This window comes from Diplotaxodon limnothrissa, linkage group LG10 (assembly GCF_057381915.1).
Source record: "Diplotaxodon limnothrissa isolate DT_005_m linkage group LG10, D_limnothrissa_male_GT1.1, whole genome shotgun sequence".
NCBI lineage: Eukaryota > Metazoa > Chordata > Actinopteri > Cichliformes > Cichlidae > Diplotaxodon > Diplotaxodon limnothrissa.
Genome location: NC_140605.1, coordinates 33,734,248 through 33,755,271, shown reverse-complemented (window position 1 = coordinate 33,755,271; position 21,024 = coordinate 33,734,248). Strand labels below are relative to the sequence as shown.

At 45.3% G+C, this 21,024-nt stretch overlaps 1 protein-coding gene across 1 annotated transcript in view; it reads left to right on the top strand.

The window, feature by feature from the left end:
• Positions 1 to 21,024, top strand: part of wwc1 (WW and C2 domain containing 1) — a 42,721-nt gene that overhangs the window by 6,288 nt on the left and 15,409 nt on the right. Inside the window, exons 2-7 of the mRNA XM_085364727.1 lie at positions 9,986 to 10,095; positions 10,395 to 10,598; positions 11,428 to 11,504; positions 12,297 to 12,376; positions 17,449 to 17,578; positions 20,873 to 21,019. Of these exons, the coding sequence (XP_085220853.1) occupies positions 9,986 to 10,095; positions 10,395 to 10,598; positions 11,428 to 11,504; positions 12,297 to 12,376; positions 17,449 to 17,578; positions 20,873 to 21,019 (748 nt within the window). The remainder of the gene's footprint in view (positions 1 to 9,985; positions 10,096 to 10,394; positions 10,599 to 11,427; positions 11,505 to 12,296; positions 12,377 to 17,448; positions 17,579 to 20,872; positions 21,020 to 21,024) is intronic.

Here is a 21,024-nt window from a genome sequence, read left to right as displayed (position 1 = left end):
ACGCGCTGGCTGCTTCCCAAACAAACACACGCTTGGCACTTGTGCTGTACGTAACAAGTCACGCGACGTGACGCTGCGGCTGTGATTGGTTCGGCTCTGCGCTACTTAATTTGGATTGGCTGACCTTTTTTTTTTTTTTTTTTTTTCTTTTCTTTTTTCTTCTTTCTTTTTTTTAAGAGGACAAGAGCGGCGAGGTCTATCGCGATAGTTTAATTTCTCTATCGAGTAAAAGTTATATCGCGATACATATCGTTATCGTTCTATCGCCCAGCTCTACCTGCACGTAAATAACCAGACAGACAAGCCAAACCAATCGCATACCGGCCTAATAAATAACAGCTAATAAACAAGAAGCACTCTGAGAGCGCAAACCGCCACCAACCCTCTCGCTCTGTGGGTGGCGTTTGCTTTGAAGAGAACAGCGCTGTATTTTTTTTACACATTCACTTTGTTTTCTTTGTTCTTTTTAAATGAACTTTCAGAAGTTTGTAGTGCAGTGAAGGGCAGCGTGACAGATGTTTACTTTGATTACACAAACATGGAGTTTTAAATAACTGGACATGAAGAACCTTGAGCTTGTGATTAGAGCAGGGCGATATGACCAGAAATATTTATCACGATATACATTTGAAAATTTGCGATAACGATATAACTGACGATATAACTGACACTAGACAAAATACTTTACAACTCCACAACTTTATTAGTGCAAAAAACCCCATCAATGTATTTTCACTTAAACAAGCAGCTGTTTTTATGTGCATTAAAGTTAGATAAAAATGTAACAGTGCAAATGCAAATTCCTCGCTGACAGTTTAACTAAAAGGCATTTACAGTGGAAACTGGCCGACATATCCTCAGCATAACCATGTATAATATCCACAAAACTTAAAAAGAGGTTATACACACACAATACAGTAATATTATGTTGAAGCACAGTACGTATCACTCCGCGAGGCTCCGCCTACGATAGCCGTAATGCTCCAACAATCCATCAAGCGGTGCGGCTTCGTAGCTTAGCAAAGTCGTACTGAAACATTTGACAGATTTTCGAGCGCCGTGTACATAAAATCGTTTCGAGGTCAGTAAACACAACCAGAGTTCATACATAAGGCACACGGGATTATAAGGGGCTCTGTCGATTTTCAGAAAAATCAAAGGATTGATTTTAAGTGCGCCGTATTTTCCAAACAACACGGTAATAACGACGGCCCGCTAGCATGCGCTACCAAAAATAGTGCTTTGTTGTGTATCTGACGGGGGAAAGCTAAACCAGTTCCACACCACTGAAGTTGCAGCATTTTTACAAACCAATTCTGGTTCATCGTTTCATTGAACGATCCGCTCTCGCCCTTCTCATTCTCCGTCGCTGCCATGCTTTTTCTGCCATGTGCGTATGAAAACAAAGGCCCTGCGCCTGCGCGTTTTACCCATATTCTATCGCGATATTTCATTTTCTTATCGTTGCCCAACATTATACCGGTATTACTGTGAACGGTATGAGCTGGCCCAGCCCTACTTGTGATATATTATTATTATTATTATACTATAGTTTATTCACTAACTAAACAGCTCACTGTCTTTCTCTTACTTTCTCTAAAACACAATGAGGTCAACTTGAAGGAAAGCCAGATGGGAAATATAAAAGTGAGGTCAGAGGTCAAATGTGACATGGTATTTTATGGAGGTTTGACCTTATTTGAGCTTGAAGAAGAGGTCAGAAGTCCAACATGAGGTGATAATTTAGAACCCCCATGAATCACTTCATGCCTTCATGTTAGCAGAACAAGAAATGGCAGTAAAAAAACATAACTTTAACTTTAATGCTCTATGTAGCATTGTTATCACTTTGACTTGCAGATCAATATAGTGACCTTCTAGGGGAGGTCGGGGGTCAAATGTGACATGACACAGAACACCTGGAAGAATCATAGTTTCTATGTTATCAGGTTTTTTGTCCATTTTTCCACAAACAAATCCTGAAGTTGACCATGAAGATCTCGTGCATGTATTAGTGTTAATGGACTGTTAACAGTCGACACCCCTACAGGGTCTCATCAGAGTTCATTCAAAGCTTTTCCTTGGTGGAGGCAACCACAGTTAGCTGCCTGTCCTGTAGCTGGATCTCTGCAGATGTCAAGCTTCCCATCCAGGTCTTTATTCACGGGCGGTGTAGCTGCCCGACGGCTTGTGGCAGATTCCCAGAGAGATCCGAGTGTGAGAAACATTGATCTGGTGACACTTTCATGTCTTTTTGAGCAGTTATGCGAAAAAAACCCAACACCAATCTGAACAAAACCAGACTGATCACACAGGGCAAAGTCAGCTCACGGTCTATAAAATAACTGCCGGGAGGCGATCGAAGTTACCAGCTGGGAATTTTTAGAAATCTTTTAAATCTTCAGGTTTTTCTGTTTTTTTATTAAAACAAGATGAGCTGCAGTCAGCAGAGGAAGTGAGAATTTGTTGCAGGTGTCAGCGTACCGTCGGTTGTCGGCCTCCACTTATTTGGGCTGCTGGTGAGATAACAAACACACAGTCGCTGGTGTGTTTTAAGGTGGAATGGAGAATTTCTCCTCTGGTTGTTTTACACTCGACAGTCTTAAAAGTGCAGAAAGAAGAAAACAAAAGTCCTGAATTTAAAAAAACCCACAAAAAACAACACAGGCGCATTCCTGAAACACACAACGTGAGGGGCCGAGCGCTCGCAGAGCCGCCAACCAAAAGGCCCGATTCATCTGAAATCCCTTTCACTGCCTGCCAAGGTGCACGGGGTCAAAGTGCAGCGTGAGGCCCTGCAAACTGTAAACCGGGATCTAACCGCCGCTCCGTGCTGGTTTTAATGCGTAACCAGCGACTCTCATGACTTATTATTCAGCAAAGCATGAGAGGGTTTTACTTTGGTCGGACTGGTGCAGAAACAAAAGCTTTCACGAGCCATTTCTCCTCCTCCTCCTTCATCTAAAGAGTTGGTTTTATTCATGTTGTAAAATTACAGCAGTTATGAATTAGAAACCCCTGCTTCCCACTCTTTCTTCTTTAGATGGAGGTCACCCAGTTCCTCCTTCACCTGCCTCCGTCTTGTTCATGATTAACTTTGGATGACTTGAGTTAAAGAAAGAAGCTTAAAGCCTGGAAGATTTAGAGGACATACAAAAGCAGTTTTGAGGAAAAGTAAATAAATGTAAGCAAACCCTCTGAATGAGTACCGAGTGTACATGTGTAGGTAACAGTGGCTCAGGGACTTTCAGCTTGGCGGCGACTTTAAAGGCTTAATTTTGGTTAACGTGTCTGATTGATGCTTCTGGGAAAGACCCAGCGTGAGCCCTCAGGCCCCGCGGCGTTCGTGTGTGGCTTCATGGGGTGAAACTTTGGAACAGGATGTGTTTGTGTGTTGGGTGTAGCTCGTTGTGATGAGTTCAAACACCTGGAAGATGACGTGTTTTGACTTCTTCACACGGAGAGGAAACGAAGGTGGAACGCTTCCCGCTGTCAGACGTGCGTTCGCCTGACAGCAGAAATGTGCACCGCGTGAACTTAAAGGCTGACCCACAAATGGAAGGACGACCTCTCCGCTGTTTGTTTTTACTCCTGCAGCGTCGAACAGGTTTCCCCCTCATTCCCGTATCGCTTCATGCGCTCATCGATGTTTGCTCTGGATTACAGCATCGTTTCTCGTAAAGGAACCTTGGGGACGAGGTGGTTTGAATTGAAGGCTGCAGTCATGTGTAAATCCTCCCATTGTAGTCAGGAATGAAGACGGACAGCGAGTCTGATTTCCACACTCGGAGCATCTCTTACACTCGTCCTGTATTTAAAGCGAGAGCAGCAGCTTAGCTGATGCTCTGTATTTGAATATGGAGTCCACCTGCAGCTGTGCAGGAATATTTGTTATTTTCTGTCACTGTGCTTTCCTCCTGCGCTGTTATGGCCTGATTCTGAAGCTATAAAAACTGCTCTTTGTTAATTAACAAGGCTATTTGTGAATTGTGCAGTCCCATTTTAATGGTGGCCTTGGGCTCTAAAGCTCGCTCAGCATGCAGCGGTTTATGCAGAACTTCAGCCCGAATGAAAAGAAGAAACGAGGGGAAGAAAACAAGTAAAAAACAGAACCAGGATTTCTGTTTTAGATTTTTATTTTAACATAAACAAACACGTCCCAGACTAAACACAAATTCACACGAGAAAACTCATCCTCATCCATGGACACTCATCCTGATTCTGATCTCGGTTTTCAACATTTAACAGTGCGAGGTCTTTAGTCATCATTAAAGCTGAAAATTCAGTCAAAATCCACGTTCTGATGGCCAGATGTTCAAGATACACGCATATATTAGGGGTGCAACGATATTCGTATCGATATTGAACCGTTCGATACAGTGCTTTCGGTTCGGTACGCATATGTATCGAACAATACAAATTTTTAATTTATTTTATCAACTTTCCTTCTGACGATGCTGTCTGTGTTGAGCGCTCAGTGGATCTGCGTTCGACTACTCCGCCTAGGAGTCGAGCGCAGATCCACTGAGTGCTCAACACAGAAAGCATAGTCAGAAGGAAGAGCGCAGGGCAAGCTAGCGAGATAGAAGTTAAGCTCTCCTTGCAACATGGCAAATTGAACCTCCCCCACCCTCATTCAGATCTGGCCTTTGGAACTATTTTGGTTTTCATGTGACGTATGACCCTGAAGGTAAGCGCGTCATGGACTGAAGTAAAACAGTATGTCGGATGTGCCACGCAATGCTCAATTACATGGGTGGGAACTAGTGTGTTAGCGCAGTTAGCTCGTTAACGTGTTGGCCGTCCTGCCCCAGGCACGGGGCGATCAGAGGTAGCTCGTTAACGGAGATTTGCCGTGTTGTGGCGTTAAGGTCATTTCAACGGGGTTAACCTGACAGCACTAGTGGGAACACAACGAATATGACTGCACATTTACGCTGACATCATCCTAGTGCAAAGACAAGTGGAAGCAGACAAAAACAACAAGCACGCATGCTACAAACTTTACCCGAGTCATTTAGACAGCCGTTAGCACAGGATTCTCCTTATGGGGACCTGATATGTTTAATATGCTGCTGAGAATATAGCCCAGAAGAAGCGTATAGTATAGCTTTTATTTTGGAAAGAGACATTTCTCTGTAATAAACTCTCTTTTCCAAAGATGAGTGATTCCTCAATCAGATACATTTATTTTTTTATTCCTTTGTTGTTTCAGAAACATTAAATTTAAAAACTGTACCTTTGAGTTAAAATATATATTTATAATTTTAATAAATGACAAATTAAAAAGGCATGAACATTTTTTTTTTGTATCGAAAAAATATCGAATCGTGAATTTTGTGTATGGTTGCACCCCTAATATATATGCAACATATATCCAACTAATAACAAAACTGTGGCTTGAGAAGAATTAATTAAGTTGAAATAATTAAAAGGAGAATAACTCAGAAGACAAAATTAATCAATTGGATAAAAAAAATACAAAAAATAATCATTTTTGAGTGATTGTTAGTTTTACTCCATTTAGAGCTCAAATAAATGGAATAAATAAGTAAAACGCTAAAAATACGGTAAAATGTCAACTTAAAAATGTGACTGTAATATAATAAATGATTCTGTAAAGGGAAATATAATAAAGATGGCTGTTTTAATGTATGAAACGACACCTGCAGCTGATGTTGGGTGACGGCTCAGTGTACCCGGGGTGTTGAGTGTCTGACGGGGTTAAAAACACAGATGCGGTTACACATGTGTCATTTTGTCCTCGCTGATTCAAACCACGCTGAAAAATGTTTGGATGTCATTTGATTCATTTTGAATTACGTTGCTTTCCTTTATAAAGAAACTGTTTGTAATCAGTTTGAGTACCTTGAAGGACACGACGAGGTCAGAGTTTGGACGATGCAGACCTTGAGTCTTCTGCAGGCGCCCAAAGTTTGGACGCAGCACCTGCTTTTCTGGGGCGGTAAACTGGTCGACACGGGTTTTCACTGAGCTTTAAAAGCAAAAATGCATTATTTTTTTTACAAAACTGCGTCATCTGTTGGGAAGCGAAACCCATCTATAGAGGGCAGCGGGCTCCACAGCCCAAGGTCTGCAGCTTTAGCCGGCGTACAGGTTTGGATGACAGGGATGTGGAGTCCAAATTCAAACGTATCATCCGCTCTTCTTCTTGTACAGTCAACAACCTCTCGCTCTCAGCGGGAGGTTTTACACCTCGAGACTCAAAGAATGAGGAAAGTGCTTATAAACTGTCCAGACTGCCGCGTCAGGTCTCTGCTGCTGGCCCTGAACGTGTGTCATCAGAACAAAGGAATGTTATTGGTCAGATAACGCAGGTATGAGGTGGGTGACACGGGGCAGGCCGTCTCGGTAATGAATCCACCGGTTATCTGTCGGTGGAGCTTTATGGCTGTGATGTGGTGAGGGTGTTTTACAGTTGGACCTTGAGCAGCTATGAACTGGTTTGAAGCCTCATAACTCAACCTGAGGAATTTGCACGCCGCCTGACTCACCGCTCAGCTATGCAGCTCGCCGCCCTGTGTGTTTGCACTCTGCCTCTCGTTTTGTCAGTTTGCATCAGAGCGCCGAGGCTCGGCTCAGTGTTTACCTTGGTATGTGAAACCTGAGCGTGGGGGGGTGCACGTACTCGTATCAGGTTTTCACCCACTTTTGTTAGACTGCAAATTCATTTTTGACCAGAACGTCACCAGAATGACTTTTATGCTTCTTCTTTGAGTCTCGTGTGAGCTCAAAAATGTGCAGCCTTTCATGTGACGCTAAAAGTCCTGTAATTGGTGCAATTAAAATTTTTTTTTTTTTTTTTTTTGTGGTGGGGCTGGCGACTCCAGCATTATCCCCTCTGAATCCTGCCGCTTACGCCCAAACTCACAGGATGTAGTTTTAAAATCTGTAAGTGCAAAGAAAATAACAGTTTACTGCTTCTCTAATGGCAGCGGTGCATTAAATGTGTAATCTTGCGTGATTTCCACGCTCAGAAGCGCCCTGTAAATGGAGATTTAGCTCAGTAATGCTCGACTGGTCTGAAGTAGAAACCAGCATCCACATGGATGACTGGCAGCCCTGCAGGTGAGCTGTGTGACAACAGGTTTCCTCTTCCAGCTCCAGGCCCCTGCGAGCCTGATCGAAACACTCCGCTTCAGACAATTTTTTTCTACTCTTGGATCTGTATGATGTCATAGAGAGAGGATATCCCTAATATGGTCATCTTGGGGATCCCACTCAGGAGAAAGTTGCCTTTTTTAAATTTTCCTGTCATCTAAAGTAAAAACACGTGAACACACATACCCGAGGTGTTCACCTTCACGCTGTGGCATGTGAGGACTTCTTAAAGTGTGCTGGATTTAGATTTTGTTGATTTTGGACACTAACGGTCCAAACACACATGACTGAACACGTCTCATTGTTGAGGTATTATCGGCACGCTTGTTTACGCTCACTGTGGCTTGTTTTTGATCTGCTCCCTTGGCCGTTGCAGGCGGTTTGAGCGCTGATGCAGTGAAGCATGCGAGAAGCACACAAGCACCATTTGATTGACTGACGGTGAAACGAAGGCCGTCGCCACCGCTGCCAGCTGGTCCGCCGCTGTGAGGGGAAACTGTGACGGAGAGCGACTATGTTAGCGACTCCCCTTGACGATCAGAGGATAGGATTTAGCCAGTGGGAGGAAACAGAAAGAGAGGAATCAAATAATGGGATACCTGAGCTGCCGGCCGGTCGGACTGCCGGCTCTCTCTGGGATCAGCAGCCTCTCCGTCTTCCCCGGCTAAATTTAGAGCTGAGCTGAGGGGGTCTTCTCCGGGCCCCTTTCATTATTCATCAGCTGAAAAAGGACCCAGTTCAGTTTCTGCCGTCAGCAGTGAGCCGACTCCGAGTTTATCTGCAGTCACGACATAACGAAGGAACGCTGAAAAGAAACGCTAGCAACAAGCCTCGGAATCAGTGAATCAAACACACATACATCTGTGTGTTTGCCTGGACAAAGCTTAGCACACAGACACATCCAAATGCTTTTATCTCACACACACACACACACACACACACACACACACACACACACACACACACACACACACACACACACAGGCTTTTTGTCGACTGATAATTGGCACGCTGGGATGATGTGTTTGAGTTTCCGTATCTAAACAAAATGAAACCTTAAAGTGAGGAAAACGAGGGCAGCATCATTTATGGATGTGGATTTTCAGCTTCTCATATTTGGATGACGTGAGCCACGAGGGTCAAACTCACTTTAAGTTGTGGCTAACATGTCAACATCTCTGAAAATATAAACCATAAAAAAACAGATTAATATTCAGTTTACTGTTTTGAAAGTATTCACTTTTAGTTATCCATTCACCAAACATGTGGTGAACATTGTGAATTATATATAAAAAGATAAGTACTGTTAGTACAAAGAAGCAGAAACTATGGACACGATCCAGTGTTTGGGTTCTGAGTCCAGCTGGATCGGGTGTGGATCTGTTCAGCTCACGTCAGCAGCAGGAGATCTGAAACAGGACGGAGGAAGTTGGCATTAAAAGGACGAACAGTGTGGAGTTTTTTCACTCAGCAGCTTTTACTTCTTGAGCGTGTCGACGTGACTGAAAATCACAGCTGACTCTCGGCTTCTGTCCCACTCGCTCGAGCTCTTATGTGCCAAACACTTGTTTGGAAGCTTTTGTTGCACTTAAGTTAGAAGTCGTCGTTACAGCCTTGATTACACTCGGTCATTCCGGTTGTACTTCTGTGGACTCTGCCTGTGGACGAGTGTGCGCGACCACCAAAACAGGCACATGGCATCCATATAAACCCCTGTGCCCGCTGTCTGATGGTCAAATTTACATCACTCGGACCCTTGCAGACTCACAGACATGGGAAGTAGAAACTTAAGCCACACAGTGAGCGCTTAGCAACCATTTGGCGAGGCAACGATCAAAAATGGTTGGTGAGCGGTTTCTGGAGGAAACATGATCACATAGAGGTACTCGTACTGAGACAAAGACCTGTGTGCTTTGCTTACTCGCAGGTTACCGCTGATGAAGCAGCTGTGAAACTAAGAGTGATGCAAACTGTAAACGGAGACCGTCAAAGTAAAAGTTGAGGCTTTTTGAAATGTGTCGTTTCAGCAGTAAAGCACGACTTTTACTTTGAAGTCAAGCCTGCTCCACTCTGTGTGCGAGGAGGTGCACACACAGCGAGGCCGAGAGCAGGGGACAAGCTGGCAAAGCTATAAATACAAATACGGCTCAGATGGAGGCGCATCCTTCATTTCCATCCATTTCCATATAGTTAATATAATTTCAAAATTAAATTATAAATCGCTTTCTAAAGATGTCGTGTAGGAGTAATATAAAAAATAAAATGAGTCTTCAGTGGGCATTTAATAAAAAAGTCCCAGCTTTCCTCTGGTTGATGTCCTGAGATCAGTTCACGCACAGCAGGACTGTGAAGTGGAGAATATGACACGGTAACGTGGTTGTTATGAGTCCACGTGGGATTTTTAATATTTAATGTCAGCCAAGGCGCTTTGAGGTCGAGAGGTTGCCCCGGAAACCTCCAGGCGATGCGTCACCACCGCCTGTGGAATGTGGCGGGTCGGTTTCCTCCTATTGTGATGAGTGACAGGGACCACCCCCCTACACACCCAGCCTTTCTCCTATCCCCCTCCTCCTGCTGCTGCTGCTGAAGAAGCTTTCACACAGAGAGCGAGTGGGGATAAAAACAGTGTTTGAGTGGGTTCATTCAGCAGGGTTTGAATGTTTGGGTTTGATTTGGACGCGTTTCCAAATAAACAGCTTTAATGGACTCGATCTTAAACATCGAGCGGGCAACACAAAAACATGTAGAACTCATGCAAACAGGCGAGTCAGAGCCCTCCTTTGCATCCGGATCTGTGGCAGCCCTGATGATGAGGAGTGATGAAGAGCTTTCTGTGCTCTGACTCTGTTTTTCTGTTTCTCAGGCAGACGAAGCCTCTGACGTTCGCCGACTGCATCGGGGACGAGCTGCCGGTTGGCTGGGAGGAGGCGTACGACCCCGTCGTCGGAGCGTACTATGTCGACCACAACACCAGTGAGTTTCTCTCCTCATCATCCTGTTTCTCCCTCCTCTGTGAATGAGCTAAGGCACCAGTCAGCCTCTCGCTCAGGCTTGGAGGCGGCTCAGCTTCATGAAGCAAAGGACCGGCAGGTTTATGGGACACTGCTGAATTACACTGTCGTAACAGTCTTTTCTGTTCTGTTGTACATTAAGAAGCTGTGATCAGTTCCTCTGCTGCATCAAAAGAAAGCTAAGAAAGGTTTTTAAGCTTTGTGCCTCTTCCAACCTTTGAACTCCTGCTCATGTTTCCTCTTCATCGTGTTTTCCTCCAGAGAGCACCCAGCTGGAGGACCCGCGGGCCCAGTGGCAGCGGGAGCAGGAGGCCATGCTGCGGGACTACCTGGCCGTGGCCAGCGACGCGCTCAGCGCCCAGAAGGAGATCTACCAGGTGAAGGAGCAGAGGCTCCGCCTGGCACAGCAGGAGTACCGCCAGCTCAACGACGCGTGGAGGGACAAGTCCACGTCGCAGACGAGCTGTGAGTGACGGCCGAAATCAAAAACCTCCATCTGTCTGATTTTACACGAGAGATCAGCTCTGACCTCTTTGTGTTTGCGATGTGATGGACAGAGGAGGTCAGCAGGAGTCTGTGACTGATGTCTGCAGACGACACTGATGTGAGAGCAGGAGGAAGAACGCCTAATTCTGCTGGCATCACACAGTGTGACAGTGACAGCAGTAATCACGCATTCATACATGTGATCGTGAGAAAAGTGTCAAAAACAGTCGTCAGTACAAGAAAATAATAAAAAGAATATAGAAAGATAAAATAAATAATTAAGAAACTATTAAAAATAAAAAAGGGAATTAATAAATTAATAAATAAATAATAAATAATAAAATGTACTTTAAAATGTAAAAACAATTCCTTAATTTGAAAAAAGAAAATTTTTTTAAATTTTCAAATAAATATAATATTTATAAATATCAATAAAGTTAACATAAAAACAAACAAGTAAAAGTAAAATAAAAATATTTATCAAGATATAAAAAATAAAAAATGAAAATATTTTTAAAAATAAAAAAATTGAAATTAAAAATGCATTCAAATTCAGAATAAAAATACAAATATTTAATAAATATAGTTCAATAAAAGTAAAAAGAGTAAAATAACGTTTTTATTAATCTGTACATTGTCACATTTAAAAAATAAATAAATTCTGTATAATTTTTTGGGGTTTTCAGCTTTTCTGTTAAAAACTAATTCAGCAGAGGTTTCCTCACTGAGACTGTACCAAATGCTTCGGCCTCAGCCTGAAGCTGAAATCACAGCCTCTCTAACGTCTAACGTCCCGTTGTTTCCACAGTGAATTCCAGATCGTCCTCTTCCAGCAAGTACGACCCGGACATCCTCAAAGCCGAGATATCCACGGCCAAAAGTCGGGTAAGACCACCTCCGTCCAAATAGGAGGCATAACGTTAGCTGAGCCTGCAGGCATGTAAACAAACATTAGGAAAATAAGGTGAGAGAGAGCACGGAGTCACATTTACCTACAGCAGAGGACGACCCACCTGCTTTGATTAGTGAACAGTTTACACGTTAACGGCCGGCGGGCACTGCGGGCTGCCGGGCGCTTCGCTGCAGGGTGGGGGTGTTGAGCTTTCTGGCCTCCTAGGCTGGTGTAAACCCTGCTGTTGTTCATCTTGAAAGGGGAAAAACAAAGAGCGTCACACACACACCTCCTGGCTGTGGATCAACTATGCACTTGAAGAGTCACCTGAGTCGAACTCTGGCCACGCCCCCCCACATAGTCAGCATTTTAATTTGTTCAAAGCAGCACGACCACATACCAAACTCATTCTTTCCTCGTGAGATGTTTTGGACTCTTTTAGAGCCGCTTTGCATGACTCACGGTTCAGAATGATCCTTATTTGCCTGATACTGGGCTCCCTTTGATACAAACCATGTCGCCTTCACTCCAACTACTTTTAAGCCAACGTTCTTCTGATTGGTTGCCCCCCATAAAGAGAGAGCCCCTCTCTGTGACATCATACAGATCTGAGAGTAGAAAAAACTGTCTGAAATGTCTTGTTTAAACACCTGTAGGGTAACACACAGAGCTCAGCTGCTCTGAAGCATTAAACTCCATATTTGTGAGCCACTTTTAAAGATGTAAGACGTTTTGGTCCTGGAGGTTTGGTCTCTAACCCTCACCCTGTCTCTGCCTCTTCTCAGGTGAACAAGTTGAAGCGGGACCTCGCCTGTATGAAGCAGGAGCTGCTGTACAAAGAGCAAGGCTTCGAGACGCTCAAAGAGTGAGTTTTGAAGTTTCCCGTGTCTTCTTGCTGCGTTACCTCGATTGCCTTGCTGGAGTCCAGAGGGGTGCAAAGCGAGTCCGTCCTCCTCGCTGAAGGGCAGTGCTGACAGGCGTGCTCGCGAGCAGCCGGCTGGGGGGTTCGGTCCTCACCTTTTTCGGCTCCTTATTTAATTTGCGAGGCGGTCAGAATCTGACATGAATAGAAAGTGTTTGTGTGACCTTCCCTCAGTCTCACAGCCCAGTTTAAAGGGCAGACAGGTAGATTAATTCCACCCGGAGAGACAATCAGCAGCCACGTCCTAAAGATTAATGCTCAGCTGTTTCGATATTAGTTTGTTGGGCAGGTTTTCACTTTTTCATTCTGGGTTTGCATCGACATGTCAGCCAAAGAGGAAGTTTACTGATGCTGTGGCTGAAAATCAAGCGCAGCCATGTTTGTGCTGTTCAGAGCTGGTGTGACGTCCCGAACGAGGAACAAAAGGATTTCAGATTGTGTGACCGAAGCCGTTCTCGAGTTCTTGTTGACGTTTCGGGCACAAACAAACACAGGATTAATATTCCTGTTTGATGAAATCTGGAGGGCTTTTTCTTTTTTGAGGTGCAGTTTTGAATATTATACCAGGTTATCATACAAACAACTCATTCACCACAGGTTACTGTAGATCCCAGATCATCAGGGCTATCGTTCTCATTCTTCCTGTTCCTCATCCAGAGTAAACCACCACCTGTGTTTTATTCCAGAAAATTCAAAAATCTAACACTAACACAAATGTCTGGTCTGGGAGGAAAAGCTTCACGATGGATGGAAAAAAACTGTTATGCAGTAATAACAGTTCAAGAGTCTGAAATTAAAGTTTTATCATTGGAATAGGGATGGGTATTGATAAGATTTTCACGATTCCGATTCCATTTTCGATTCTGTTTAATGATTCGATTCTTTATCGATTCTCTTATCAACTCTTTTTAAAAAAGAAGATTAGCTTAGAACTGTGTTTTATATCTTCTCTTTGAACAAGATAGAAACTTAGGAGTAACATGGCCTTACAAACCCAACAGTGAGATCTTAAGAGATCCACAGCCTGCGGCTCTTCAATGGGGTGTCACAGGGTCCCCAGGAAAAAAAATTGTAAATGTAAAATAATAAAATAAATATTCTTCTGTAGCAATAACAAAGTATAACATAAATTATTCTGTAGCAATTACACAAGAATATCCAGTAATGTCCCTGCCTACAATTAAACACATTCACTTACTGAAAATCATCTGCTGTGGCAAACGGGTGCAAGCCTTTGACCACAAACTGAGTCACTGCTCGGTGACATTCGTCTATCCTGGCCTGAAAGGAGACGCTGCCGGTAGACTGCAGCGAGAACTGCCAGCATCTGAGCCAGACTCTGTCTGTCTCATCGTGGTCGCCTAAATGCACAGTAATGGCAGGTTTGTAATAAGGCAGATCGTGCTAACATAATATGCTCTATTAGTTGATTATTTACCTGCCGCATTAACAGGAGAGGACGTGCAAACGTTACCGCTGCTGCTGGGTTGAGATTCACGAGTCCGGAGCGGAATTAAAAACACGACATTCATTTAAGGTCATCGCGTGTTTTGTGAGCAAATGCTTTTGCATATTCGTAGTGTTTCCTCCCTTAAATGAAACATCTACTTTGCAAGTACTGCAAGTTGCCCTGTTGTCATCCGCTCTCGTAAAGTATAACCAAACTTTTGAGCGTTTGAGCCGCCGTGTTTCCTGCCAGGTAAATGACGCTCTGGAATCGATGAGGGAATCGTTTGCAAAAATGGCAAACAATTCCAAGGAAATGAAACAGTGGGAACCGGTTCTCAACAAGAACCGGGTTTCGATACCCATCCCTACATTCGAAGCACTTGAGCTACGGCAAGAAAACAAAACGGGCAACAATAAAAATGAATAAACTGAAAAAATAAATAAATAAATAAATAAAATGAACACAAGCGTCTTCTAGCTGAGATCAGGAGAATCAGAAAAACACGTCACATGAATTCATGAACGTGTCAGATTCTGACCGATATCGTCGCCGTGCTCTCCTCTGTTGTCTGCATCACAGTGAAGCGATGTTTAGAATTTGCCCGTGTGTGTGTGTGTGTGTGTGTGTGTGTGTGTGTGTGTGTGTGTGTGTGTCTGTGTGTGTGTGTGTGTGTGTGTGTGTCTAACTGTAAACGTGAAAGTGGAGATTGAAGTGGTGTAAACGAGCCGCCACTTATTGCCTCGGCTGATATCACACGTTCCTTCTGATCGTTAAACTCTATCAGGAACAATGCAGATGTGAGCGCTCGCCTCTGACCTGCTTCCACCCCTCCGAATATGAACTTAAAGTGGCCGAGGCTTTTTTCCCTCTGTGTGCGAACAGGAATGTTGGGTCTGTTTGTCTTGCCCCTCACGGCACAGTGAGAGTGTCAGGAGGATTAAAGAGCGAGCGGTCGGACGGCATTCCTCCGCGACTTTCCCCTCCCGCTCCACTCGCTACGCAGACGGCGTCCGGACAGCCAATCCCCCCCCGGCTCAGACTGGAATGCAGCCACATGCTCGGCTCCTGATAAGTTTTCACTGCCACACACGAGAGTGAAAGTTTACGAGCAAAAAAAGAGAGAAAAATGTAAACCCAAAAGTAAACGCAGGCTTCCCGGGACTTGAGTTTAGCTTCGTTCATTGGACCGCGCTCTGAAAAATGGAAACGAGGCCTCGCAGCAGATCCACCTGTAGCTCCTGCACAAGCTCTAACGTATAAATGCATCAAATCCAAGCAAGTATTGTAACCAAAGATGCAGTAAAGCATTCCCCACAAATTCAACAACCAGGCTGTCCCATCAAACATCAACATTACACACAAATCTGGATGTTTAAAGGAGAAAAACACTGGACTGGGATCGTTTTGACGTGAAATCACATTTTTTAGCACGAAGGAAAAAGATTTGATTTCTTCTGAACACTTCAGGCACACTCAGGAAAACAGACACTGTATGCAATGAAGTCCAGGATGTTGTAGACGGCAGCAGGTCTGCAACCGCTCTTTGATCCAGTCTGTCATAATACAGAGACCGGCTGAGACAAAGTGGCAGGGCTGATGTGACAGGTGCCCAACATCCCTGCTCTCGTAGAGGATTATAATATAATCTGTTAACATGGAGGGAAACCTCGCAGATGTGCCTGTGATTGTAAATTAGACAGAGATTAATTTGAACCTTTATCGATGTTTCAGCTTCACACTGAGCTGAAAGGAGAATAGTCCAAATATATGAAGTGATTAATCTGAATACATGTGTTCAGTTTATTGATAAATGGCTGTTCAGTAAATTGAAGTACGTGTTGTTATATTTGGTATTAAAGGTGGAGCCTAAAGATTACAGCTGATTAATATACTACACTACTTACCAAGCACAGTGATTTTCATGAGCTGCCCGCCCTCGTCTGACAGGACTCGGGGTCAAACGTGCTCGTGACCGTGAATCAGCCTTAAAGTTGCGGGTTTCAGTGCGGACGTGAGTCTGAGGTCACATGTGTCAGGCGTGTTTACCCAAACGGGAGCAGGACCTGCTGATGACCAGGTCCAGGTGACCTCCCTCGACCATAAAAACCCAGAGGGCACCTCCCCCTTCAGCAAACACTCCTCTCCTGTATAAATTATATATATATCTGTGTGTGTGTGTGTGCACGTTTAGATCTGAAGCGCTGCTTTCAGTGAACATGAGTCCATGTCAGAGGATTACTCGTCCCCTCGGCCTGTTACAGACAAGTGCCTCCCTCCCTGCTCGCTTCCTCATTCCTGCTCTACCTTGTTTTGTCCCTCGCTCGCTCGCTCCCTCTCGGCCCGATCCTCCCTCCCCTCTTCCCTCTCTGAAGAATGTGGACGGGCCGGTTGTTCAGATGCATGCATGACTTACCGATGACGGGCTTTACACGGCTGCTGCCGCCGCCTCCGAGCGCAGCCAAGCTGCACTCGCAGCCGTGACAGGGATCCTGCGTCTCACCTGAACCAACAGTCGACCCTCGTCGTAGTTAGAGTTGGAATTACTGACACGTTCCACTGACTGCTCGGTTTTTAAAATATCAACCACGACTGAGCGTGTTGTTATTTTTAATTTCTCATTAAAATATAGAATAAATCATCCATCATATTTGAAAGGTCTGTGGGCCGATTAGAGGAGGGATTAAACACTCACTCGCGTCCTGAAAACATCTGTCCCATCAGCTGTTTCACAGCAAAAACAAACAGAAACAAATAAAAACCCAGCGAGGCGAAGCTTGGACCTCATCCGCCTCCCTGAGCGATTCAGAGACCGGCCACCGGAGGCGCGTGCGTGTCTGTCCGGGTCGACGCTCCTGCGCCTAAACCGCACACCATTTCCTGCAGAGGGTTTGATGTAGTCAACAGCCTGATTACACGTTAGCTGATAAACTGGTGACTCATTCATACCAGTGACAGTTATGAGTTCACCAGTAGAGCTGGAAGAGTCTTTTAATCTGAAACAAGGCGTGGGATTCATGAATCCATCTAAATTATACAAGACTGTTGCACATTTATGGCGTAGTAAATGGTATTTTTTGCAGGGCAGTAAGGTTGCGTTTGAGCTTGTGATGCCTGTGAGAAAGGACGGCTGTGGGAGAACATCCTGACCGTATTTTCACACAATTATTCCGATTTAATGTCAGAACGCGGCCCTGTCGGCTTCCTCGGTTCTGACTCACTTGAGGTCACCTGTGGGGCGCGACGTACCCGAAACTGGGGGAAAAATCAAAGCTCGGTTCATCGGAGCTCGATTTACAGTCATGAGTGGAATCCAAACCTCGTCCCTGACATTTACACTCGATGTGTATCGCTCCGCCACAAAGAGTAAAAAGTCAGAGCCGATAGATGTTGAATGACGTGTTTTTACTGGAAACCACGAAGGTGAGAAGACTGCTGAGTGACGTGCTCGCGCTGAGCAGCTTCCTCTGGCCCTGTATCAAAGCGCCGCTAAGTGAACAAACATCTGCTCACTTGGTTTTCAATCTGAATCCTAACTGACCTCCTCCTCTTTCTCTTCCTCCTCCAGGATCGACCAGAAGGTGTCCAACAGCCCGTCCGGTTACAGGCTGCAGGAGGCCCAGGCCATCCTCAGCGAGGTGCGCTCCATCCGCGACGCCATCAGCTCCGGGGAGAAGGAGAAGCAGGAGCTCATGCAGGTAAACCTGGGTTGGAAGCCTGGACTTCTCACATTTACACTCTCAGCAGGCTTCACGTGTAATTTATGGCTTATTTAAGGCTTAACAGTTACTCTGGGACGTCTGGAGAGATGATAAATCTACCTCGACCTGCGTGAAGAAGCAGTTTGGACCAATAAACGGTTAAAAACATCAGACAGCTGTGAGGATGTTTCAGCAGAGCGTGACCTTTCAAAATAAAACCACAGAGCTACCTTGACTCTGTGCTTCACGCCGGCGTTTGGATCGTCTTTCTTCCTCCTTTCGTTCATCGACAGGAGGGCACTCGATGTTAATGTGCAGCTGAACTTTTGGACGCAGGACCTTGCTTGGCTTGGTTAAAGGTTTGAGTTCAGTTTAGACGAGCTGGGAGCATCGTGTATGTTCATCTTACAGCTGTGCACGTGTGTCACATGATGACGAGGACAGAGGCGATGGTCTTAAAGTGTTCGTGGAGCAGACGCCGTGTGAGTTCAGTCAAAGGCATCGATAAAAAAACGATCAGGTGTCATTCTGTATCGCAGTAATGTGATTGGCATTTCTCACTCTGTAAGAGAACGTCTGAACGTCTGCGGTGCAGCTGTTTACGTCATCGTAAAGTGGGAGAGACTGACGCCGTTAAAACCGCGAGGCAACGTCGGGCTGGTACGTCAGCGCTCACGTAAAGCATTAAAAATACAAGTGTCTGAGGGTTAGACCCAGCTCGGCCAACGGAAGGGGATCCAGCTACGATTTAAGGAGGTCCGGTTAGAGGAAAACAGCCTTAAAGAATTCAGTGTCTGCGTGCAGTCGAGCTGTCAAATACAACAAAGAACATACATTTAAATGATGAGGAGAGGCTCCTCTAAGGTTTTATTCATTCCATCAGATGCATTTACAGTGAACTAGCTCAGCTGCTTCCTGTTTTTCTGTTTTCACTCTGTAATTGATGTGATTGGCCGAGCAGCATCACATGGACACAGTTAGAAAGCATTTGTCTGTACGTACACCAACATAAAGACAAAAGATTAAAATAACTTGGGCCTGTAAAGATGGGTCCAGACCTGGACCGCGATCCACCCGTTGGTGACCACGGGACCGGGGTGATAACGGCGGCAGGAACCTGAAGGTAAAAAGAAGACAGCGGGCTGGATTACAGAGATGGAAAGCTCGGTTGACTCGCGGAGAAGTCGGTGGTTAAAGCTGCTGCTGAAATGCTCGAGGAGCAAACGGACGTGTTTAATTATCGTTAACGTGAACAAAGCTTTCATTCTTCCTCGCTGTTAATATTAAACTGGTATCAGTGTTTGCACAAAAAGTTGATCCTAATTTTAATCTAAGGCATTTTTAAAGAGGTTTCGAGTCCTGAAGTGTAGCTTCAGCTCCAGGCTCTCTGTTATCTTGTTTTCATGTACTGTATCTTATGTACACAGTGACTCACGCTGAAGTGACTTTTAAAAAGCCTGCAGGCCGTCATGTGTGTCGAGCCGTTTAAAGGCCGCTCGGTCTGCTTTTCTTCTCCCACAGCTTCAGGTTGCAGCTCTCTGTTTTGCATGAATGACGGCCTCATGGCGACCTACGCCGGTATCTCCCGGCACCCATTCGCTCCTCCACGTCCTTTCATTACAGCATTAACTCGTCCATATTTCCTCCACGGCTGCAGGGGGATTAAAGTTGCATGAAGAGGATGAGGGTTTGTTTACAGGTGTGCACTGAGACGAACTTCGAGTGTTTGATGTGTCGTTTTTTGGGCTCTGATGCAACGACTTGAAAACGTATGCGGTGGAAATTTACGGAGCTGAGGGTGCAGACGTGTGCATTTGAAGTGCATCATTGTAAAAATTCACTGCGACGCACATAAAGATGGAAACCGTCAGGTGTGCTGTGACTGCAGATTGCTTCGGAGGTAGGAGGAGGAAAGTGTCTTCAATAATAAATAATCTGCTGCCTTCCTCCTTCTGTCCGTCTCCCTCCTCCTCCCCCTCTACCATCTGCAGCTGACAGCTCCGTCTGTCAGGCTGTCTGTTCCTGTGTGTTCACATCGTATATCTGCATGTCAACAACCACACATTTATTTCTGAATATGAGTATATACACAAATATTAAAGGAATCCTGTTCTATCGGAGTACTGCATGAAGTCTGATGTCATCAGTTAGTATCAGAGGGGGGTGTTGATCAGGTTCAGCTGCTTTGGCCTGAATGACGTTAACAAGGTGCACCAGAGGGGCAATGATGACACAAACCCCACAGGGACAGTTTCACACTGATGTCTTTTCGCTGCTGTTAGCGTGAGGTGACCTGGACCCTGCAGAGGCCACACCCTGAGCACATGTGTCAGACGTGGGAGGGTCTGCAGAACGTTCCGCTGCCTGTACCGTCGTTCAGCGTGACCGGTTTGGTGGATCAGTGAAGGTCTGGGGAGGCACTCGTTGGATACCTCAGTCCCGCCCAGTCGTCCGGTCGTGTTGGTTTGTTCTCGGCTCTTCACGGCTGACTGCAGGAGGACGGGGCAGGAGATCAGTGACCTCCTCAGTCCCCACATCTGAATCCAGTCCAACGCCTTCGGGAGGTGGTTAAACTGGAGATTTGGTAGCACCAACATTCAGCTGACAGATCTGCAGAGAAGCTGATTTAAAGCGTTTCACGCGTTAATGGAGCTGCAGATAAAACTGTGGGACTGTAAATGCTGTAATGATGGAGGTGTAGTGTTATTTTTCTGCTCCATATAAAAGCGGGGATAAGCTGCAATCCTCAGCACACTTCAAAACCAACCGCAGACTTCATCGTGGTCGTAAAGATGAAAGGGAACGCGGCGGCTTTGGCGGCTGCAGCGCAAACACAGAAGCAGCGTCTCCTTTTTCACTTTCAGGAGTCGCTCCTTCACGCCTGCCCTTTGCCCTGAGCGCCTTTCACTGAGTGGCTCTGTGCAAACAGGCTGCAGTTCATAAATGATTCTCAGCTTCAGTTCCTCGATGATCGAATACGACTCGAGGGCAAAGGTCAGAGCATTTGAAAGGAATGTCGGGCTCACAAACATTTGACTGACACCCTCACGCAGGTGGAATCCGATGGTCTTATTTCTGTGATTTTTATACTGAAATAATGTAATAAATCACAAATATAAATTGTAATTCACTTAATATATGCGCAGGTTTTAAAGGTTTATAATAGTAACAATAATGATGATGGTGGCTGTTAAGCGTTCTGCGATGCTGTCGTGATTCTGCGCCTCTTTCCTCGCTGCGGTTCGTGCTGTGACCTTCGGCGCCCTCTCTGTTTGTCTCGTGTTCCTGCAGAAACTGGCGGTGCTGAAGGACGGCTTCCGGCTGGACTCGGGCTCGCAGCAGGAGCTGTGGGGCAGCAGCACCTCGCTTGCAAACTCCGACCTGTCCGTCCCGCGGCTCTACTCCGACGCCAGCTCGCAGACTGACATCCCCGCCGAGGTAAG